The 24,424-nt window shown below is 43.2% G+C and overlaps 1 protein-coding gene across 1 annotated transcript in view; it reads left to right on the plus strand.

Annotated features, from left to right (window-relative positions):
- Positions 1-24,424, plus strand: part of LOC142565346 (A.superbus venom factor 1-like) — a 119,457-nt gene that overhangs the window by 86,593 nt on the left and 8,440 nt on the right. Inside the window, exons 30-35 of the mRNA XM_075676254.1 lie at positions 922-1,029; positions 1,894-1,963; positions 3,134-3,203; positions 12,727-12,814; positions 16,772-16,946; positions 19,221-19,313. Of these exons, the coding sequence (XP_075532369.1) occupies positions 922-1,029; positions 1,894-1,963; positions 3,134-3,203; positions 12,727-12,814; positions 16,772-16,946; positions 19,221-19,313 (604 nt within the window). The remainder of the gene's footprint in view (positions 1-921; positions 1,030-1,893; positions 1,964-3,133; positions 3,204-12,726; positions 12,815-16,771; positions 16,947-19,220; positions 19,314-24,424) is intronic.

Below are 24,424 nucleotides of genomic sequence, written 5' to 3' on the forward strand. Positions count from 1 at the left end.
TAAAGACAAAAACATGCCGGAGCAAAGATTCGTAACAAGATGAGGAATTTGTCTGCTGCCGCAAAAATCCGGAGACCACTCAGCACATCTTAGTGGAATGCGAAGGTACTCGCCCAGCGAGACGCGAAGGTAGCGTATACCTCCCAGAAGCGCTGGAATTTAAAGCGGATGAAACTATTAACTGGTCAGTAGTCAAGAAAAGCAAGAGACGTTTAGAGTATTGGGGAAGAAGGGCAGGGAAGATATTGATAGCGCTGTATCCGTTACAGGCATAAATAGCGGTACAAGGTAGATATAGTCGTTTTAAGGAAGAGACAAAGATTAAGACGACGTAGAGAAAACACTGAAGTTATAAGCATGTGTAAGCTTATAACCAGACTTGACTAAGCTTCAAGATTTAATTCGCTCACGACTTGTCAACTAATCTTATTATTATTATTATTTGGGACTTGTACAGTGTTTTCGATGTTTGTTGGTGTTTTTCATTGCAGTTGCCTTATGTTCTCCTAATATGTACTAATGTTTTCTCTGTAATAATTGTGACTTAATTATCTTTTATATTACCTATGTTTCACTGTATTATAACTTTTGTTACATTATCTTGTTTTTAGTATGATGTACAAACTATGACCAGTGCCTGTGATCGCCCCCTCCCCCATGTAATACCCTCGTAATGAGGGCCTCTGGGGGTATTTTTTAATAAACAAATAATAAATAGACATATTACCTTATTAGCTTTCACCTTGTTCTCGTTTTGCTCATCGTCTTGAATTTCCACCTCCCACCTTCCCCCTGTTTTGCCTTATTAGCTAAGCCGCCTATGTGAATACTCCTAAAGGGGATGCCAATAAATCATCATTATCATCATCTATTTTTGCTTGTCTAGAACGTCATAACTTTAAATGGTAAATTCTCTTTTAGATTACTCGTCCAGGAGAGAAGATATTCGTCAATGTCAAAGGATCTGGCACCGGCATTTTGTATTTTAACTACACTTACAACGCCCAAGTACCTGATGACATTTGCAAGGTATTTGCTCTCCCTTATCGGTGTATTCATTTTCTTCAGGTTACGCATAACAGGAAAACTAAATGAAGTTCGGAAATGTTTTGGACCACTTTCTGTCGGTGTAACTGTGTCATGTAATTTGCTTTGCAAACTCTCATCTGCAGTGATCATACGACAATCGAAAACTTTTCAACGCATTGCACTGAATTTTCTTCAGTGTCATCGAACATTCGTTCTTTGATGCATTTCTTTTTATAACTACTACAGAACTAATGTAGAGAAGGAGAGCGCATCATAATTGTGTATTTCGAGCATAAATAATCTATTTATTCTAAGTTTAAACTGGACCAATGAATACGTCAAAGTCGACAAAATTCGAAACAAGAATGAAGAATAAGTCACTGAGGCAGAATTTGCAATACTTCAAAATATTGCATCATTATTGTCGCCTTCGGCAATGAAAGCCTAGAAACTCTTCAGCATATCTAATATAGAAGATTTTTATGAATTATGACCCTGCATAAAAATATTTATGCAGGGCCATAATTCATGGTATCCTTATGGTTAGTGCAGAAGCAGCAGCAGAATTGGTGCTGAATTGGCAAAGATTTTGTTTCGTAAGACCTGTTTATCATTGGCCGGCTGCCTTCGCTAATAAGATATATAACATAAGCGTTTCCTGGTGCCTCCTTTTACGAATAATTCTAGTGTAGGAACGTTTTTGTGTATATCATAAGTGGATCCTAACACATACACCAGTGCTTTTTGTATTAACTCTACGACGCCCCTCCTGCAAGGGCCCATACCTTGGGCCTGCAGTACTGTAAAATATTACGCTTCAGGTGAAATCACTAACATTAACTTCATTTGCGCTGTCCATTTCAGTTCAATATCACGCCGAACTTTGAAGAGAAGCAACTAAGCCAAGCTGAAATACTGACGCGAATTTCTCGTAGTAAGTATTCCTGGAAAACGTCTATTATTCAACTTGTTCAGCAGATAAGCCAACTCGCCGTCCCAGAGAAGGAGGACAAACAGACGTCGCATGTTCTCAAAACGGGAAAGTGACCGAAACTATCCGTGGTTCTTGCATCGGCAACAGGCAGCAAGTATTTTAAGGAAGCTGAGGCCATGAGCTCAGTGCTACAGGCTTGCCTCTCGTCCAGTTAAGGAGCAATGGTTTCGGAAACGGTGAAACAGCTCACCTAGCGTAGGGCCGCGATTTTGTAGCAGCTAGTGCCTTCCGCTAGAGTCTATGCCACACTTATCATCCACCGTTCACGGCCGGCTGATCTCATTCATAACACGGGAGGAGCAGGTTTAGGTTAGGCTTCTTTGTGCTCGCGAGAAGATAGTGGTTTCTTTGGTCATCGATCTTAGGCTAGATATGGCGCACTTTTGTTAAATGATACCGTGAAGCTGGCTCACATTATCTGTCAGCAAAACAACTAGACAAAGACGAAAAAGGAAAGACAGTATTTACAAATAGCTTTCCATTACAGGCTCTACTTAGCATTCCAAATTCCTTCCATAAGATCGGAGGCGCAACAAAGGATTTTTGTTGATACTGTAGCTGGCATTTTGTAAGACTATCCAAACATTCTTAAACTGACTGTAAACGGGAGTCGTTAAGAACGACAAAGCACATCGCCATTGTACCTTGTTAAATTGTGCGTATCTCGTTCAATATACAACGAGCATAGCTCGAAATTAATTTCACCGTCTAATATGGTACCGGCATTCCTCTACATGGACATCTGTGCCTTAGTGCCGGCGTTGCCTCGGAAATGTTGACGGAGCAAGAGTTACTCGTAATTTTGGGTATGCAACTTAGCTAATACTGCTAACCGTAATTCACCTGTAAGTTTCTACGAACTACGAATCTTACACCAGTAACATTCATTGACATCCGAATAATACATGTCGGTGACATAAACCAATGATTTTACACTTCATTTTTTTTTTTATTTTTTGTCGCCTGTGCTATTTCCCGTCTACATAGATCAGACGCGGTTGTGGCCTCAGACATTTTGGACGGCTTACAAAGTACAGACAGGGCGTGAATACCGTCTCTTTCATGAATTACTTTGGCATGTATTCACAAACAATGTGCTCTGTGTTTTAGGCACCCAAAAAAAAGACGCGCACCCTAGGAGCAACCTGAAGCCCAACTATCACATGGAGGTCTGCGCAAGGTGAGATCTTCAACTTCTCCGATTACTAAAGTCAATTATTCGATGACTACAGTTATGCATAAACAATTTAACAAAATTCCATTTCATTAAACAGAAAGCAAGGCCCCCTTTTTTACCATTTCCTGATAAAAACAGCTTCGCTAGCATTAATTATAAACACATATACGCAGGAAAGTAAGTAGATGTTGCCCCTAAAGTAATGCACCAAGCGATGGCAACCTTCAGACAGGCTTCAGATGATCGCGTCGTATGGATTGTGACCTAAGTAGTAAAATAAATCCCAAACGAAAATTGATGGTGCACGATACATGCTAATTCGTTCAATGTAAATAAATCTGCTTGACGGCTACAGGTTACGGCGAGCAACTCAGATAGAATGACGGTGGCAAAAGAAGTCTCATTTTAAAACCACGCGATACGCGCGTAAGTGTCTGGTGGAAGCTTGCGCCTTTAGTAAAGAAGCGCTCTCGCGGCAACGCCTTACACACATTTCCTAACAGTTATAACACTGGTTGGTGATATACTGATAGCATCAATTTTTACTGTTAGGACATCTGATGCTTTGAGCGCACCCGCTTAAAGATTGGGAGCCCGCGCACTTTCCCATCAGGTCAGAAAGTTTGCAGCGACTCTCGAACGAGCTGAAATTTCGATTCAGATGAAATGCCAAATATAGGCTGTCCAATTCACTCTTCAGTCACAGAGATGGGAATATTTGATGTGCACGTTTCTACTTTCGGTTGTTCTTTCCAGCTCTTTCGGTGAGCATTCGGTTGGATCGAGTGTGGAAATATTGGACACAAACAATGGGGGGGAATAAGCGCGGTTTCTGGGGGAGAACGCAGCCTTTCGCGAATATTTCATCCCACAGGCAACGAATCGCAATTTGTACGAGAAAGTATATTCTGAACGCCTATATAGCCACACATGCCTAGTGCAGCAATGCTTTCTTTTCTGCTGAACCATTTGTTTTTCTTCAATATATGTGCCAACTTGAGTCAATTGGGAGGTTTGTGAAAACTGGCAAATTTTGCGGAGATAAGCAAGATTTGCAAAGAAACATTTGCGTGAATTGGAATTCAAAAGCGGCTATATTTAACTCAGCGATCCAGGTTTTATTTCTCTCAGGTAGCGTATCCCTAAAATATTTATTTATTTTTCCTACATCACAGTTTTCCTAACATAACTGCAAAATGTAACAGTCTCTTGACATAAGCTTGTCGCAAGCGATGGCCGCGTAGGTAACCGTGAGGTCGCTGGTTCGAGTCCGACACAACTGTGGTATTTTTTCGCCACTTTGGCGATCGACTTTCCATGGATGGATGAATGGATGTTATGAGCGTACCCTTTGGAACGGTGCGGTGGGTTGCGCCACCAAGCTTTTGCTACTATACTGCCTAATATCCTACCTAGGTTAAAGAATGAAAAAAGAAAAAAAAACGCTATGAACTACCACGCCCAAATTTTCTGATCCCCTATTGCGAACTGTACTTTTGTACGTCGTCGTCTTTTGTCGTTTCCCTACTTTTCTTCCACCAATCCTCCAATCGCCTCTTACTAATGTCTATTGCGGACGTGTTCACTGTCCCAATGGGCAGTGAACAGCGCCACTGTTTTGTTATTGCTGGAATTGTGAATTTCGGAGTCTCAGCTAGAGTTTATTTCTCCCAACGGGCACAAGTGGAAGGCGTGATGAGAAAGCTAAGAAAATAGAAATCGGCAGACGCCATATCACGATGACTGTCGGCGGTAATCTGTTTTGCATTGAATCAAAATAGTGGCACAACTTATCGTCAGCATCGAAACGAGTTACGCATGAGGCGTGTACTGCAGCGGGACTCCCCTTTCGCGCTTCTCTAGAGGCTCCACTGCCACCGCCGCGAAGCCTGTGGCAACTGGGCCCCTCTGGCGCACGTCTTTGTGGACACGCCGCGCCATTTAGTGGCGCTGCCCAGAAGTCTGCACGTGGCCTCCGAGACTAGAAGCGTGATGCGCCGGTGCCTGCGAATGCTGAGAATGGTTCCGTCGCTTGGCCGCAAACCCAGTACCGCGTACTCAGTGACACAAGTTGGCGAGAGGTTGACTGAAGAGCGGCACACGCCCAGTGAATTCATGTCGCAGCTCGCTAAAGCGTTTGCGTGAAAGAGGTTCATTGAAAAGCAGCACATACACCGTGCATTTGTGGCGCAGCCTACTAAGCGTCGCGCTGCTGTCCTTGATGAGACCTCGTGACGTGGGTTGGATTCCGCTCAGCGTCGGATAAATCTAAGGGATCTTTCTCGTCATTATAGAGCTGCACATTGTAGAGCTGCATGGGTACCTAGTTACCCAAGTTCGCGTTCAAGACCTTCATTTAGGAGCGGCACGCACTTACTGGCACATACGCTGTGACGCAAGTCAGCGTGAAAGAGATTCATCGAACAGAGGTACATACCCTCGCCGCATATCCAGTCCCACATCCCTAGTGGCCCATGTTGGCGTCAAAAAGGTTCGTTAAAGAGCCGCACATAGGTACAAATTGCCACATTGGCATAAGTTGATTTGACGGTTGGTTTCCAACCCTGTTTTTTGAGTACAGCCGGCCTACGCTCTACCCATTCGACCATGGACTACCTAGAGACCCGAGTTTGCGGGGAAGCAGACAGACGGACAGACAGACGGACAGGCGGACAGGCGGACACACGGACAGACGGACAGACGGACAGACGGACAGACGGACAGACAGCTTTTACTGTGCAGCGCACGTCGCTACGGAGAGACAATTATCTCCTTGGCCTGCGGTATACGACTATCGATGTATATTCGTATCCCCAGTGGTTGAGAGTCTCGATGCGATCAAGCTCACCACGCCCTTTTTACTTTTTTGCTCCTTTGCAGCTTATATTTGTAAATGCGATTATCATTCTTAGGGTACTTCACCTGCTTTTCGGGAGCTGTTTGTCTATCCATCTATGTACCTATCTATCTATCTGTGTCCCTAACAGTTTTTTTCCGCCAACCGGAGTCACTGGGAAGTTTGTGGTCTATTGCGTAGACCAATCGGGCTGCTGTGCTGACGGAACCGCTTTCAAAACCAACCGCCGGACCATCTTGGGTCACTGGGTATGTGGCACTGGGCAACTATGTGACACAAAGCATGAGCAGCTCCTCAATGGCAAAAAAAAATTGCTTAATGTTTATCCAGTGCGTGGATGGAATCGAACCCGCGTCATATGTATTTAGACAAACTACTCTGAATGTAGATTCTCACAGGCGCCACGTGCGGACTTCGTGACGGCGCCGCCGGGTGACCCAGCGTGTCGAGAGGGAAGCTCGAGAAAGGAGCGCGGCTGCATACACGCCTCACACATGACGCGCTTCTGTGGCGGCAATGTGGTGTTTCGCAACTTTGCTTCATTGTTATTCGCAATAACGCCGACATTCATAGTGAGATGGGCTCTCTGCCGCAATTTCTTTTTTCCGGGTTTCTTCCATTTTTTGTTACATTCCTTTAGTAGCACAATCTGTGGTGACCGGCCGTACTCTATTTTAGGGCGAATGCCTTATATGGCTAATGGGACGATAATTTGACCGTTCGGCGTCATGGCAGCAAAATTCAATGGCACCGAAATTGGGGTCGAACCCTCGACTTTTGGTGGGGCTCGAACGCACGACCTTTGGTTTAATTACGACAAAGTGGATTAAGATGGACTTAATTAATCCTCTCGAACTCACGGCCTTTGGGGGGAGTCGAACCCGCAGCCTTCGGTGTTAGCGAGGGCGAAGTTAATTAAGGCACAGTCAACTACGGTAGAGTTAAGTCATTCGAACCCAGGACCTTTGGGGGGAGAAAACAAGTAATATGAAGTAATAACGCATTCGAAGGAGAATGTCAAGTAATGTACGACTCGTGAGTGCGCAGGCTTTCGCCTTCATCCTTTTTAGCGTATGCTAAACTGACTGTCGACATCTTTATAATTGTTCAGCTTTATTCGTTGAAATTTGTCATCTTGTTCTTTCTTTCCTCTTTCGTTCGCTTCTTCCTAGCTTACATTTCTGCGCTTCTGTCTCCTTCTCATTTCTGAAGAGTGCACAGGCCTTGTGTCTCCACCAGCGGCAGTGGCCAGCCTGCTCCTTGCTTTCTCTTTCCTTTCTTTCAAGTGCATATGCTTTAAAACCAAACAATAAATAATAATTATTATTTTGCATTCACGAAGAAAAATGATCTGATGATATAGCTTTTGCATGTTCATTGTTACAGTGACAGCTGCTTTCAAGTATGGAAATACTTTCAAGCTGACGTTTATCATGGAATATATCTTTTCCCGGCTGCGAAAAAAAAAAATGCCAGCGTGCACAGAATAATTCACGACACGAGCGCTTCAATTCAACATCTCCCGTTTAGAGTAACCTATTACTCGCACTCCCATGGCACACCTTCTCATATCGTTTTTCAATGACCAACAGCTGCAACGTCTGCTAAAATTTGACTCCTGCGCAACTATTGACTCAGATATTGTTTTCTGTCTATTCCGATAGAGGTGAAATGCAAACACTCTCGTGCTTCCTGCTCGACAGGCTGGACGATGAAGAGCCCAAGATGACCAAAATTACTAACCCATAGCCCTCTTCCACTACGGCGCGTCCCTTCGCACGCACTCTATAGTTTCGGAATGTTAAACTCCACAATTTGCTAAGAAAGTTTCGTTTGTGTGCTGAAAATCCTTTTGGCGATTCGCAGTTTTCGCCAGTAAAATGCACCCTTGCTGTTATTTTCAGTGTCATTAAAATAAACCAGTAAGTCTGCGCGGAAACATCTGCTTGAATGTTGCCCAGTGTCATATACCGCGCTGTTTCCGCGGCAGCTGTAACCGCCGAAGTCTAAACTTACTTCGACACGTGGAGGATTCTTTAGTTGGTTGCGCATTCATTTCCTGTGCCGCCCCAATTTAGGTATATGCATATCGTTCACCTAAGACAGCGAACATAAAAAACAGACCTATAGGCATAGAGAGAGCCGAAAGTAGAATTGCTCACTATTGGCGGTTGCGGCAAAGCCACGGTTGCCATAGCCACGACACGGGCGCATGGTGAAGTCACCAGGCAAGTTTTGTGGAGAACGCGGGCTTGCGCGCAATCTTTATGCGAATTTCGGACACGTTCGATTAAAACATTCAAGCCGTCTGGAGTACTTCGGGGGTCGACAGAGTGGTTTTCTTACGTGTAAAAGCTAAACCCGGACTGGTGAGAGGTGCCGTGTAGTGAAAGACTGCGAATTCATTTGTACTTCCCGAAATGTTTCCGCTTCTGCCCGAATTCGCGGCATGCAGGTGCTTTTCGCGTTATGGCACCATCAGAACACGATGGCCGCACATTACGCTTGTGACGTCGCGCTCGCCCGCAGAACGCCCCAATCACTCAGCAGCTGGCGGTTCTAGTTTTAAACGTATTAGGCAGTGCGATAATACAAACGCGGGTCCCACAGTCCAAGACTATCAGGAGGACCTATGAAGAAAAACAGGAAAGACCCATAACCTATATGCGTGTGCACATGGCAACTAAGCCAAATCAAACCAAATATTTATTTATTTATTTATTTATTTATCTATCTATCTATCTATCTATCTATCTATCTATCTATCTATCTATCTATCTATCTATCTATCTATCTATCTATCTATCTATCCATCCATCTATCTATCTATCTATCTATCTATCTATCTATCTATCTATCTATTTATCGTAGAGAACAAGGGAAGTGGGGAAAGAAACTGTAGCAAACGTATCTAAATACAGGATGTACACATGTGCGACTGCACCATAAACATACAAACAGGTTAAACGACAAAGATACTCGCAAACAAGACAATTATATTATGCACGGGCTTAGTATGATGGCATAAAATAAACTGAACAAACAACATGCACTGCGCCACCCAAGATACAGATACCAAGAATACGCAGATGGCAGAAGAGAGAATTCTTAAAACAAGTTATTTCATCCTTTAAGAAAAAGTATTATGCGGTTTCTTCTGCGTAAAAGCTAAAACCGCAGTCAATATAAGCAGCCATTTTTTGCTGCCGATATCGGTCATAAGTAAGCCAGGCCAATAGAAAAGTTTAGTGTCTTGTTTTGATAGTATGTTGGATGCGTGTAGTTTAAATTCAGAAGGATCGACATTTGGGCGAGTTGGTACTGGTTGAACATCTTGAAGGGGCAGCGCAAAAAGACGATGACAGAAGGCAGGAACACACAGGACATGCGTCTGTAAATGCGTCTGTAACATTTTTTTTCCGTTTCGAGTATGATCTAACTTTTCCAATATAGCCTGTTAAAGAGTAGGGGGATCTGATAATGCAGCAGTTTGTCGCAGTAGCCCGTTCTGGAACGCGGTGTATTCCAGATATACACACTAAATTTTAATTTTAATATCGATACAAGAAAAGTTAATGAATGGGGGCATTCAAATATTTACATACAAACACGCAAGTACAGGCCCAAAATAATATTAGAAAAAGTACTAGGTAGGAATAAAATACAACCAGAGGTTTCATATATCCCTTTAGAATAAAAAAATGACGGCTACAAGTTTATTAATAAGGTGCCTTTTTAAGATACAAGGCTTTTTTTTTTAACATCGTATGAAAGCTGGCTCCAAAGTGTGCTTCCCTCAGGCAATTATCCATGATTCGTTCTGACTTAAGAGGAAGCTTTAGCTCGGGTGCTCCTATCTAAATACATGTAAAAGCAGAATTCGTTTTTCTCGGCAACCACTGCACCAAATTTGACGAAATTTGTTGCATTTAAAAGAAAAACTTAAAATCTAGTGACTGTTGGTTTCGGATTTTCGATTTAGATCGTCAATTTTTTATTAAAAATTGGCAAAAATCGAAAATTTTCAGAAAACGAAACTATCAAGTTTACAACTCTGTAACTCAGCAACGAAAACTGATAATACAATTCCGTGAACTGCATCTAATAGTACATCTAAAGCGGACAAAATTGATATGTTACACATGACTGTCAGAAAATATAGTAAAATGGAAATATAGGTTTTGAAGAACCCAATGTAAACAACGTAACCAATTCACGTAAGATATAAAATGACGTATCGAATTTGTCCGCTTTCAATGATCTGATGGATCTCGTTTACAGAACCGCGATATCTGCTCTTGATGCAGAGTTATGAATTTGTAAACTTCGTGCTTCTATTTTTTTCAAACTTTCGAATTTTTGAAAATCTTTTTAACAAAATTCAGGAGCTAAATAGAGATTCCGCGACCAACAGTCACTAGAATTTCACTTGCCCTCTCAAATGCAACAAATTTCATTAAAATCGGTCCGGGGGTTATCTCAGAAAAACGTTTTTGCGTTTTTACATGTATTTGAATAGGCCGCGTCGGAGTTGGGCCCGAGCTAAAGCTTCCTCTTAAGGAAGGTACGAGAAATTATAATGTCAAAAAATATTGTGTGATTAGGATGTGTTCGTGCAGAGTTCATGATTATTTTTTTCGATACGCAGCTCGTTTTCGTAAACCTGAAATTTAAACAAAATAATTTTATGTTTTTGAAAGGTAGCAGGTCGACAATGTGTTTACAAAGACCGTCTGCTATCCAGAACGGCTTCTCCGGTGATGGTGCCGACGGACTTTCGAGAACACTTGCTCTCCTTGCTTGCCAAAGTTGCACTCATTCCGAGTTCACTTAATGCGGAGCGCTGTTGCTATTGCTCGCAGTTAACGCGTTGCCGACGTCTGCATACTCTTGTAGTTGAGGGAGCTCGCAGATGCAAAAATTCCGTTTAAAAGCGTTACACGTGTTTTTCCAGGAAGCCACTCTGCGTATGGACACTCTCGATGATAAAGAAAGTGGGGGTCCTTAAAATCATGTATCGGCACGTCATATATGTCCTGCACTAATTCACTGTGCTTAGTCTGAGCTCTTGATTTCGTGGCGGCTGAAGATGTAAAATCCGTACGCGTATAGTAGGTGTTTCCTCTCGACGAAAGGCACTATTGAAGATTAATGTAAATGAAGGCATCGTAAAGCGACGTTAGAACGTACCGGGGAGAGTGCCGCATAGTTTTTTTCTGATTATTCATAAACCAAGCGAGATTTTGGATCCCAATACCATAGCACGAGGAGGTCGGATATTCGATGCATGTATGATGCGACGGCTATAATTTGGATGTTTCAAACACTGTTGATATAGCATACATAACAAAAAGGAAACCGGAATACTTCACTGACTACTCGATTCCTCCCCGACTACCCGCTCACGCCCCCGAACTTGCCATTGGTGAAAGACATCCCGGTGTACGCGTCCGCCAATACCCTCCTTAGATCCAGGTCACCACCCCTACCACCACCGACTGCTTCCAACACCGGCATGATATTTCTACACCTGTACCTATCGTTTGCGAATTAAAAGTTCAGACTTAGCGTTATATCAGTTGAGTTATTCGCTGTAGCCTCAGCCGGAGACGTACACAGTACGCCCATTTCCTAGCTTATAACGGTTGACCGTACTAGAGACGGGCATAGATTAGAGCGCTCGTCTTGAAGTCATATAAGCGCTGGTTGGGTTCCCCACACAACCCCTGAATTTCTTATGTTTCGCGAGAATAACTTAAAGTTATTGCGCACGGATAAAGACATTCAGCCCATGCCCTAATTAATATCTGCTGGTCACAGCAAAAATAAAAATGTTTCCGCCTCTGCGCGATGGGACTGCCACTTGCACGTACTTGTTTTTACCGTCCTACAAACATGTGGGCCTTCTTCCTCTGAATCTTAGTCCTGCTCACAGTGAACTAAACGGTGTTCCGTAAATTTTCTGGCTGACTGAAACAATAAATGCAAAATAAGTTTGCCTGAAACGGTCCTTTTGTCACCTTTTATCTTGACACGATCAATGTGGCTCACTACGAACAATCTTTGGGTACACATGTGCGCTAAAACATTTAGTCAAAACGCATCAGCTATCCTGCTTAGTCTAAACTAAATTCGAGCTAATGTAGCTCATTAGTTACGTAAGCGTCGCAGACTATCGGTGGCATTCCCCGTCGCTTGAAATCAGTTTAGTCAGCATGTACATGGTCATATGCGAGAGCCTCACAGCAGCTGACCAGTTTCATGTTAAGCAAGAAGTCTTTCACGCGAGGGAAAGTAAGTTTTTTTTTTTTAGAGAGACATGCTACTCGAATTCGGTTGAAATTTATAGAATATACTCGCAGTCCACAAAAGGTGAGACCCCATCAAAATCTGGCGTCCCGCCACATTGTCCAGGCGAGCGCAATAGAACTGGCGATGATTTATCAATTGGCGGAATTTGTTTTGGCTTACCTATTGCTATAAGCAAGAAGTGTGGTCCAGCAGTTCATTTGTTCATGACCCATTGAAAGGACGCAGACTAACACATAACCTGTGACCTACGGCTCTGCGCATTGAGCTAGTTTAATTAGCGAGTACATGTTACTTCGCTACCACTAAGGTGTTTCGCTTCTTTTTGCTTTTTTGTTGTTTTTTATTTTACCCGCACAGCCCGCTTACGGATGCTCCAGATGGTATGGTCATTTTCGAAGTTGGCCTGCTGACAGGATTCAAGCCCAACGTTACAGACTTGGAAAATGTGCGTGGCATGACTTTTTTTTGTTGTCTTTCTTTCTCTTTGCTCCGCAGCTCCTGACATGACGGATGCGAAGTGTTGCGTCATCACCGAAATATTCCAGCGCGGTTGTGTTGGCGTTCGCTCACCATTCTCGTCTGCAGCGCCTGTCTGTGCTCAAAATATGTAGCGCGCTTTAAGACTACCTTTGTTTCCAACATTCCGTCTACATTTTGTAACCAAGAGCGGTATTCAGAAGCGTCCCACACACACAAACAAAACATGTTTTCGCCTCTGCTTTTTAACTTTACCACGTAGGATGTAAAGAAAGCTCTATGTATAATTCAATTTCCAACTCTATATGAAAGTACGTGGACGCGTCATTTCCATCTGAATTTCGTTTACAAGCATAGCAAACTTGAGTCGATCCTGCAAAGCGCAACCTCTCCAGAAAAATTCTGGCCTGATCGTCTCGTCTCGATTTTCGCCGAAGTCTTAGTTTTTTTTTTCTGTTTTCTAGTCAGAGGCTGGCTTTCAACTAGTGCGAAGTTAATGAACGGCAGTTACCAGTTTTGGTGGGCAATCCATGTAAAGGTTAAAGCCGTTCCCGTAAACGCGCAGTTGATACAATGGTTGTTTCACCGGCCCTAAGGATACGCGTTTAAATAAATCCATGGGGCGTCGATTGGAGCAGTGACCCTCTTTGCATGCTAACCTGCACGTGGCGCTCGTTATCAGCAGAGTACTGCATCAGCTGCCATTTTTTGCAGTCATCAGGCTGCCAATATAAGAGTCTGGAAATCATTCAACGACAGTGATTAAAGACGGTCTTTTGATAACTACGACAGCAGGCGTCACCAGAGAATGCTTTAGTAGAACTTAAGAGATTGCCTGTATATATGCTTTCAAGTATCCCAGACATTGCTAACTCATTTGACCGACCTCCAGCAGATTCACACTGGCCTAGCTCTCCTTCAGGTTTTGCGCTCCACACAGAACTCTCATTTTCATATGGCACGCTCAATAACCTTCTTGTCTTGAGCGTTATCCATGCTAAGCGTGACCTGCAGTGGTCGTTAGAGGTACTTCAGCGTCAATGGACCATTCCTACGCGCTATTCAGTGCGACAGACTCCGATGGCTCAAGCACAATTTACAGCTGTGGAGCACAGATCAATCTAGTAGGCCATACATATGTAAGTTTTCACGGACTAATGGGTAATTACCTATTTAATCGCAAGCATAGCGATGCTCGTAATCGCGGAATTGATACTGCACAGGCCAGTCGCTTCCATGGTCTGCTTTTTACTATACTGTCACTGAGTGCGGAACTATGGCCGCTGCGCTTCAAATGCTGAACTCCTGCAGACCCAGAGACCTTGAGGTGCTCTTCGATTCGGAAACTGCCCGCCAAAATACGCAACGCGGCTCCTGTTTCAACAGGTTTGGACAGCAGGCTATGTATATTGACTAAGGCGTCTACAAGAAACACGGCTTTAATTGTTAACTTATGAAGTGGCGGACTGGGCTAGTTGGTAACCCAACTAAACATGAAGAGCGCAAAAGCAGGGCGGGGATAACAACGAGACGGGACAAGCGCTGTCTTGTCCCGTCTCGTTTTCGTACCCGCGCTGCATTCGCGCTGTTCGCGTTTAATGTCAAGTTCCCACAAATTCCGTCACACGACTGAGTTGCTGAGAAAGAAGCTGCCGCTCGCCTCGCACAAACGGTGTGCACTTAGCAACGCCACATACTTGAAGCCACAAGGATACATGCCACCTAAAAATCAGTGGTCCAGGCTCACTGCGTTATCGCTACGACGCCCTCTCACGCCACCATATGCATTACCAAGCGAGAAGAAAGGGGGTTAACCGAGGAGCCCGATTTTTGTTACTCGTATCGTAAGAAGCCAACAAACACTGACACCAAGGACAACATAGGGGAAGTTACTTGTGCTTTATAAATAAATAAAGAAACCATAAATTAATGGAAATTTCAATTTCAGTGTTCAGTTCAGTGTCAGTGTTTGTTGGCTTCTTATGACATCCATTACCAGGGGCTTTCACCGAGTACATATTTCACTTTTGTACCGTATTCGCACACGTTGGCACCTCACGCTACATGGCTTCATAAGAAAGGTCGGGACTATTCGCCGCACTGCGCCACCTATAATATATTTTTCTATATGTTTACTTGATACCTCTGCCGGCCACAACTGAGGGCCACTACATGATGGAGTAGAAGAAACAGCGCAGCCAGGCGCGCAGAATAAAAAGAATATTTAAATGAATTACGACTGAATTAAAACTGTAATTACGAGTATACTGTATCAAGAAATGACCATTAAACTGCGCCAGAAAGAACGTACAAGTGTGATTCTTGTCAAAACTACCAGGAAAAGCACTGCGGTAACGGACTGTTCAAAAAAAAATATTTCAAAACATCCTTCTTGGCAACAAAGCTCGTGAATTAAATATTGATATCTATGTCACATCTCACGACTGCGATTAAACTAAAGTTATTCATCAAATTTAGACAGATTCTACCATGTATTACACTTTACACGCTTTTTAATTCTCTACTTTTGTCTTAATAAATAAGTTTTGCAATCCTGCACGGGTATACAATACGGACATATACAACATCTGTCATAGAAATTATATGTAAAACGTAAAGTTATTTTTATTATGCTCTATAAATGATGGTCAGTGATCTGTGAACGACGGCGAACCACGCTGCCAAAGACCCTTCCAAAGAATGTTTCTTCATGATGTGTCTTATGAAACGCGTACGAGCGCCGAAAAGCCTGTTTTTTTATTGTTTTTTTTTACCTCACTTGGTCAGTGACTGTAACGTCTTCATCATGTTACCTGACCGCACGAATTTTGGTCGAACCCTTCATAATGCACATGTCGCAGTGTTCATTGGCCCGTTTTGCCATTTCGTCTGCTCGGTCGTTCTCAGATAATCCAATGTGGCTGGGCACCCACTAAAATACACTATGACATTCTGCGCTCTGCACATATACCGCAAGTCACGGATTTATCAAGTTCGTGCGATGAAAAGTGAGCTTTATTCGAATGAAGTGTATTCTGAACACATTTTTTTAAATTTAAAGTCAGTTGCAAGCCATTAATGACACCACGATATCAAGTAAGCTGCTATTTATTCATATCCGGTCATTTCTACAAGAGACCTTGGGAAGCAGCAGGCAATCATTGGCAAGAGATGGACACTGTAATTCAGCTTTGTCTATGCGAAGGTCGTTTATGAAAATAAAGAATAAGCAGCCAGACGACGTAACACTGGGGGTACACCTAAGGCCAATGATGATGAAATGTGGGCGAATAGTGAAAGCATCAGCCAAGCTCCAACGATGCGACAACGGGAGTTGCCTTCGTCGTGGTCCGGTTGAAGACAAGTCGCCTTGTCAAAACGTTGGCGCCAGGCTGAGGCCTCCCTTTTTCACGTACAGTTCATCTGTCGAAGTGTCAATTTCCTGCTTCAAAGATACAAGAGAAACAACCTGAAAAGATGTTCGTTTTCTTCTTTTCGCTTATTTTCTTCTTTTCCCAAGTGATCAGGCACATATTTATCTATAGAAGGCAATATGACATGCTTAAAGAAAAACCGCTGCATATTTGTTCACTTTTCCTATGCAACACTACATCAGTTAAAAACGTTCCATATAATTCTATGCAGTGGTCAGGTATATCAGTATCAAGCGGTAGGTCACCTAAAAATATCGCTATGGAATCAGTTGGTAAGAAGTTGTTTTCATCAGGATATCAAAAGAACAGTAAATGTCAAGCTGCTGAAAGACCACCTATTTTGAGCCGCCTTCCGTGCAGGATCTTACCCGTAAGCCTCGTATTTCACTTTACTGCTCTTTTACTGGATTTGCGTTAACTCATATGCCACAAGCAAAGTTTTTTACCTTGTGGCTACACAACGTTCCGGTTTCTTTTCTACGCACATGCAGCTCATCAGAGACAAAAGGATCGACGCTTACAATCTAGCAAGCCGCAAGATTGACTTGTATGTCCCCTCCATTTCAAGAAACACGACAACCTGTGTCAACTTCTCCCTTGAGCAAGAATTCAATGCTGGTTCTCTGCAGTCAAGCTACGTGAAAGTATATGCTTACTACGACCCAGGTACGGTGTTTATTTATTCCTTATTTTGTAGTCTTCCCATACACTAAGGGCAAAGAGTCATTGACGATATAAGCTGGCTTTCGCTTGATTTAGCAAAAATAGGCGCAAAAGTGATAACAACAGTTATTTCTAGGACACAAGAAAGGTAAGAAATGCACTCTAATGTGTTAGGGTCAACTAGCGCACGAGTTAATATGGCGCAGCACATATTTATTTTGGGTTTGCTACCTGCAGCGCCACTGTGCAGCTGAACATCATGGCATACAATGGCAAACTAATTCCCGCAAGATTCTATTTCATGCAGACTCGCGAAATGCAATGTTGAATATATAGCGGGTGTTTCAGCGAACGCTTCCAAATGTTATTTTTAAATTGACTGCGGCAGATTGCACAATTATAGTCCATGAGCTGGTCTACTCGAAGAGGTGGACATTACTTGCACAAAGAAATGAACTGTATATACTCACTAATTAAGTTTTTAACTAGTTAGCTCATGGCACTTATTGCAATTTACAAATTCCAGCTGGGGAGTTCTCAAGGCGGATGCACTTGGAACGAATTCTCAGTATGACACCAGTTTCTAGATTCTAATTCCCGAACTTTGTTAAGAAATGCATTGACGTTCCAGCTACTTCTGTGCTTGAATGCATAAAACAACGTTATTTTAGGAAAGTGGAACGACAGTGCATTATTACCGCAAGTTTGACGGCGCATACCTCGTAAATGGGGTCATGCACACAATTATTTTGAAGTGGATATGCCTTGCAGTCTCACCCGCTAGAATTTGTAAATTGCAATATGTAGCATAAGGTAATTAGTTAAAACTTGACTAGTAAATTTTTCCGAATTAGTCGATTATGCATTTCAATTCTTTGTGCACGTAATGTGCGCCGCTTTCAGTAGACCAACTCATGGGCTAGGATTCTGCTATCTGCCACAGGCAATTGTTTTTAAATTTTGAAACTGTTTGCTGGAGCATCGCGTATAACAAGTGTTTCACCGAAGAGTTCAGTGAGTCTTCGAAACACTCCAGTAAAAGGGGTTATTCTTTCCGCGATATTTTGTTTGCTCCAGAAGGCATAAGACAATTTTCGATACGTTGAATAACTCTAGCTTTATTAAGTTCATTCATTAGCGTTTAACTAATTACTTTCATGCAAGTCTTGCAATGGTGGTATTGAAGCTAGTCAGTTCATGCTCAAAGAATGGTTAATTAAAAGCGATCAGTTATGAAATATTCGTCTCCACAAGCAGCCGCAAAATACATCGGCATTCTTTTACTGCGCAATGCGTAAAAGACATGCTTTCTATGACAATCATTCGTCGAACATCAATGATTATCCACCCGTGCAAATAACGTGTATTTCTTAAGCCCCCCCCCCCCCCCCGCTTCCCAAGAAGAAAAGAACAGAGTAACCTCTTTATGTCATACTGCATTGTTTTTAAGACTCCTCTACCAGGCCCCGCCAGAAATTCATGTTTAAGCATAAAGTTATCATGCTCTGTTCCATGAAGCGTTATCCTTGAAGAATTTTCAAAACGACTCAGTACTGGACGAAATACATATAAAATGTTGCGAGGAGATCATGCTATAAACAAGCTACCCCTCCGGCAGCGATAGTTTCTTCCGACTCCCTCGACTGTAGCGTCCGCAAGCAAATTGCTCCCTTGCCTCGATCCTATATACATCGTCGCTGAACACTCACGTTTAATTGTGCGTCAACATCTCCTTATATCATATCAATAAAAAAAATTACGTTACGTCTGCATTTCGCTTTATTTCTATTCCTCCCTTTGATGCACGGCGCAATTCATGTGACGTTCTTGAGTGCTCTGGGTCACACGGGAATTCCCCTGCCGTTTTCGCTGCTGATCTGTTCTCTACTGTCGAATAGGCGGAATCTGTGATGCTGACGGCAGGGTAATACCGAACCCTGGTGAGGAGCATGTTAAGAATTAGCTAAGGGCTTTAGTTGAACACTTGAGATAGTACGCTTCATTGCTGAGCTACAGGCGTCATAGATAGGCCAGAGGACTTTTTTCCAGTTTTTTTTTTCGGAATCACTTGAATTACCGCCCAGTTTTAGTTCAAACATTAGACATTTTTCTGTGTTAGACGTTCTTCCAGAATATGTGCTTATAGTACATTTCAAGTGTTCCTCGCTCCTCCTTCGCGTCGGGCACGACGACGAGAGGAATGCCGACGATGGTGGCAGCCATGCTGCAGTATAATCAGTTTGCCCACGTTGATAGCTGTATTGTTTCATGTTGCAGATTTTTCCTGCGAACGATTTTACACGCCCGACAAGTCAAGTCCTTTGTTGAAGTTCAGCTGTGACCAGGAGGACGTCTGCACTTGCGCCGAAGGTAAACCTAAAACCTGATGTAAAAAATAAAGAAAAAAATATATGCATATATTATTTAGGAGGAGGAGGAGGAGGAGGAGAAGGAGGAGGAGACAAAAAGGAGGAAGGACAGGGAGGTTAGCCAGTGTAAGTACCGGCTGGCTACCTTGTGCTGGGGAAAGCGGTAAAGGGAATAAAAGGAGAAATAAGAGGAAGGGGAAAAAAGTGGAAACCAGAAAAATCACACAGTAACGCGATACTAGCGCTACAACATTCAAAGGCGGTCGCACAATTCGCATGTCCTTAAAAACTTCAGCAAAGCCCTTAAGGCCTTGAGTGCCGAAGCCCGTCTGGACCAGTGTCCTAGAGCTTTTTCCTCTGTAAAGGGGCAATTGTCCAGTTTTTCAAGCGCGGTCACGAGCACTTTTCTTGGCACTTTGTAACGGGGACAGTAACAAAGGAGGTGCTCAATCGTCTCCTCGTAGCCGCAGGTGTCACAAGTAGGGCTGTCGGCCATCCCAGTGCGGAATAAATAGGATTTCGTGAATGCCACGCTGAGCCACAGGTGGCACAGAAGTGTTGCTTCCGCACGTGGTAACCCTGGTGTTAGGCGGAGTTGCAGACGTGGATTCAATCTGTGGAGACGTGCGTTCGTGAATTCGCTGGTGTTCCACAGATTCGGCGTAAGCTCGCGGGCGAGAGAGCGAAGACTTGTGGCTGCATCTATTCTTGACAGCGGTATAGGTATAATCTGGGCACCATCATGGGCCGACCGGGCAGCGTCATCCGCACTGTCATTTCCCGAAATTCCGCAGTGACCCGGTATCCACTGGTAGACGATGTTGTGTCCCTTGTTGATTGCGTGATGGTGGAGTAGTCGGATGTCTGCGACTAGTCGCACATTTGGTCCTTGGTTGAAAGGGGACATCAGACACTGGAGAGCTGCCTTTGAGTCACATAAGATGGACCACGAATCTGATGATTTGTGAACAATAAACTCCAGAGCAGCACGGATAGCTGCGAGTTCTGCAGCCGTCGATGATGTAATGTGAGATGTCTTGAACTTGAGGATGACAGACTCTGCGGGAATCACCACTGCTCCAGCTGAACTTTTAGAGGAGACAGAACCGTCCGTGTTAACGTGGATGCGTCCTCTGTGCTTGTCATGTAGCACTGAAAGCACGGTTTGTTTGAAGGCGAAAGTTGACATCTCCGTTTTCTTTTTGATACCGGGAATAACAAGAAGAGCCTGGAGTATGATATGGAGTATATTATTTAGGATATCTACTAAGGGTAAGGTAGAGGTATCTATAGTTGTCTCAAGGTTATAATTGAAAGGTTGATGCATTTCCTAAAGAACAAGAGTTTTTTGTACCCGCCGCGGTTGCTCAGTGGCTATGGTGTTGGGCTGCTGAGCGCGAGGTCGCGGGATCGAATTTCGGCCACGGCGGCCGCATTTCGATGGGAGCGAAATGCGAAAACACCCGTGTATTTAGGTGCAGGTTAACGAACATCACGTGGTCGAAATTTCTGGAGTCCTCCACTACCGCGTGCCTCATAACCAGAAAGTGGTTTTGGCACGTAAAACCACATAATTTTTTTTAGTGTTTATTGTGTCGACGTTTCGGCTGGAGACCGACCTTGCTCAAGACAGGGTCGGTCTCCGGCCGATACGTCGACACTAGAAGCAGATGTTCTTTAAGAACAACTTTGTCGATATATATATATATATATATATATATATATATATATATATATATATATATATATATATATATATATATCGTTCGTCTAACTATGCGATCTACGCATGGTAACTAAGCGGCACCTGACATTTAGTCGCGTTCTTCAGCTGCTGCTATTGTAAAGCTGAAGAACGCGCCTAAATGTCAGGTGCCGCTCAGCGACCATGCATCGATCGCATAGTTAGACTAACGCACGAGTAGCATTTCTACGTTGCAGTATGCTGTTCCGTCGACGTAACGCAATACGATAATTTATAAGGTTACTAGTGGGTAAGATATGGTGTAAAGTTAGCGAACTTCCTTGAATTGATATGTGCTTGAGTATTAGTGGTGGGGATGGTAAATTTCTCGTGAGATAAAAAAAAGCTTTCTGGATCTGCTGTTTCCTTCATTCCCTTGACAGCATTATGGCGAACACCGGCTTCGAGCCATCTTAGCGGACCCATGCGACTTCGGAGAATAATTGAGCAAAGACCGACAAAGTTGTCACATTTGCTCGGGAAATAGTATCATGCCACCGTGACGCATGCAGAGCTATTTCATTCCCTTGAGACGTACTGCTCACGTTCTCTCTCCTCCTCTTCGCTCTTAATCCGTCGCCACTGAATGCACCCCGCCCTATATAACGCTCTAAATAAGTATTTTTTTTTTCGTTTCTTAAAGCAACATTCAATGCGCACGTAGGCTTATAGAAGGATTCAGCTGTACCTACCCAAACATAAACCTAAAAAATTTTGCGCCTCACACACACAATTTTAAAATTATTTTCGCTGTTTAAAAAAAAACGTGTTTTAGTGGTCCCGGAGGCAATTTCTTCATTTGTTTCCGTCTCCAGTCCAGCCCAATGAGAATTTCCACGATAGGTTACTTGACTCGTTCACACTGTTCTGGCAAAGCTTTTGCGAGATACATTTTTTTTATACATAGCTATTTTCATTTTGTGTCTGTGCGGTCTCTGTGGCGCGCTCCAGTTAGTACAACTTTTGTTACTTTTTGTTACTACAACAATCGCATCACATTTATTTAACTCCTTCAGTGTATCCACACACACACATATATATATATATATATATATATATATATATATATATATATATATATATATATATATATATATATATATCACTGAAGGAGTGAAGGACAGCAGACATAAGGAAGTATAATATGGATAGAATTGAACATGCTCTCAGGAGCGGAGGAAGCCTAAAAGCAGTGAAGAAGAAACTAGGAATTGGAAAGAATCAGATGTATGCGTTAAGAGACAAAGCCGGCAATATCATCACCAATATGGATGAGATAGTTCAAGTTGCTGAGGAGTTCTATAGAGATTTATACAGTACCAGTGGCACCCACGACGATAATGGAAGAGATAATAGTCTAGAGGAATTCGAAATCCCACAGGTAACGCCGGAAGAAGTAAAGAAAGCCTTGGGAGCTATGCAAAGGGGGAAGGCGGCTGGGGAGGATCAGGTAACAGCAGATTTGTTGAAGGATGGTGGGCAGATTGTTCTAGAGAAACTGGCTACCCTGTATACGCAATGCCTCATGACTTCGAGCGTACCGGAATCTTGGAAAAACACTAACATAATTCTAATCCATAAGAAAGGGGACGCCAAAGACTTGAAAAATTATAGACCGATCAGCTTACTGTCCGTTGCTTACAAAGTATTTACTAAGGTAATTGCAAATAGAATCAGGAACACCTTAGACTTCCGTCAACTAAAGGACCAGGCAGGTTTCCGTATAGGCTACTCAACAATAGACCATGTTCATACTATCAATCAGGTGATAGAAAAATGTGCGGAATATAACCAACCTTTATATATAGCTTTCATTGATTACGAGAACGCGTTTGATTCAGTCGAAACCTCAGCAGTCATGGAGGCATTGCGGAATCAGGGTGTAGACGAGCCGTATGTAAAGATACTGAAAGATATCTATAGTGGCTCCGCAGCCACCGTAGTCCTCCATAAAGAAAGCAACAAAATCCCAATAAAGAAAAGCGTCAGGCAGGGAGATACGATCTCACCAACGCTATTCACAGCGTGTTTACAGGAGATATTCCGAGACCTCGATTGGGAAGAATTGGGGATAAGAGTTAATGGAGAATACCTTAGTAACTTGCGATTCGCTGATGATATTGCCTTGCTTAGTAACTCAGGGGACCAACTGAAATGCATGCTCACTGACCTGGAGAGGCAAAGCCGGAGGGTGGGTCTAAAAATTAATCTGCAGAAAACTAAAGTAATGTTTAACAGCCTCAGGAGAGAACAGCAGTTTACGATAGGTAGTGAGGCACTGGAAGTGGTAAGGGAATACATCTACTTAGTACAGGTAGTGACTGCGGATCCGGATCATGAGAATGAAATAATCAGAAGAATAAGAATGGGCTGGGGTGCGTTTGGCAGGCATTCTCAGATCATGAACAGGAGGTTACCATTATCCCTCAAGAGAAAAGTTTATACCAGCTGTGTCTTACCAGTACTCACGTACGGGGCAGAAACTTGGAGGCTTACGAAAAGGGTTCTACTTAAATTGAGTACGACGCAACGAGCTATGGAAAGAAGAATGATAGGTGTAACGTTAAGGGATAAGAAACGAGCAGATTGGGTGAGGGAACAAACGCGAGTTAATGATATCTTAGTTGAAATCAAGAAAAAGAAATGGGGGGGGGGGGAGGGCATGGGCAGGACACGTAATGAGGAGGGATGATAACCGATGGTCATTAAGAGTTACAGAATGGATTCCAAGGGAAGGGAAGCGTAGCAGAGGGCGGCAGAAAGTTAGGTGGGCGGATGAGATTAAGAAGTTTGCAGGGACAACATGGCCACAATTAGTACATGACCGGGGTAGTTGGAGAAGTATGGGAGAGGCCTTTGCCCTGCAGTGGGCGTAACCAGGCTGATGATATATATATATATATATATATATATATATATATATATATATATATATATATATATATATATATATATATATATACGTGCGAAACTATCGGGTCGGCTTAGATTCAAGGATGCGGTTTCGCCATAACCGCCAGGCACTGTCTACCGCAGAAAGGTCGAGACCACGAGGTGGGAAAATACGTTGTCGATTTTATCAGGACAAAAAAAAAAAAAGCAGCGGGAATGTCGTTCAGACGCCCGTCTACCCTGTTGACTAAGCGAAGTAGACATGCCTTCGACATGTCTACTTTGCTTAGTCAAGTATAATCAGATGCATCACACCGACACGGGACGAATTCCAGCCCAGCTCATACTGCGACCATACCGATAGTGCAGCATCTCGAAAGCGCTAGACAAAACTGAGTACGCTGCACTATAACAGTTGCAGTTTACAAAGTTGTGAAATCTGCTATTGACGCACGTTTACGGAATTATAAACTTCG

The sequence above is a fragment of the Dermacentor variabilis genome, chromosome 1 (genome assembly GCF_050947875.1).
Source record: "Dermacentor variabilis isolate Ectoservices chromosome 1, ASM5094787v1, whole genome shotgun sequence".
In the NCBI taxonomy this organism is placed as follows: domain Eukaryota; kingdom Metazoa; phylum Arthropoda; class Arachnida; order Ixodida; family Ixodidae; genus Dermacentor; species Dermacentor variabilis.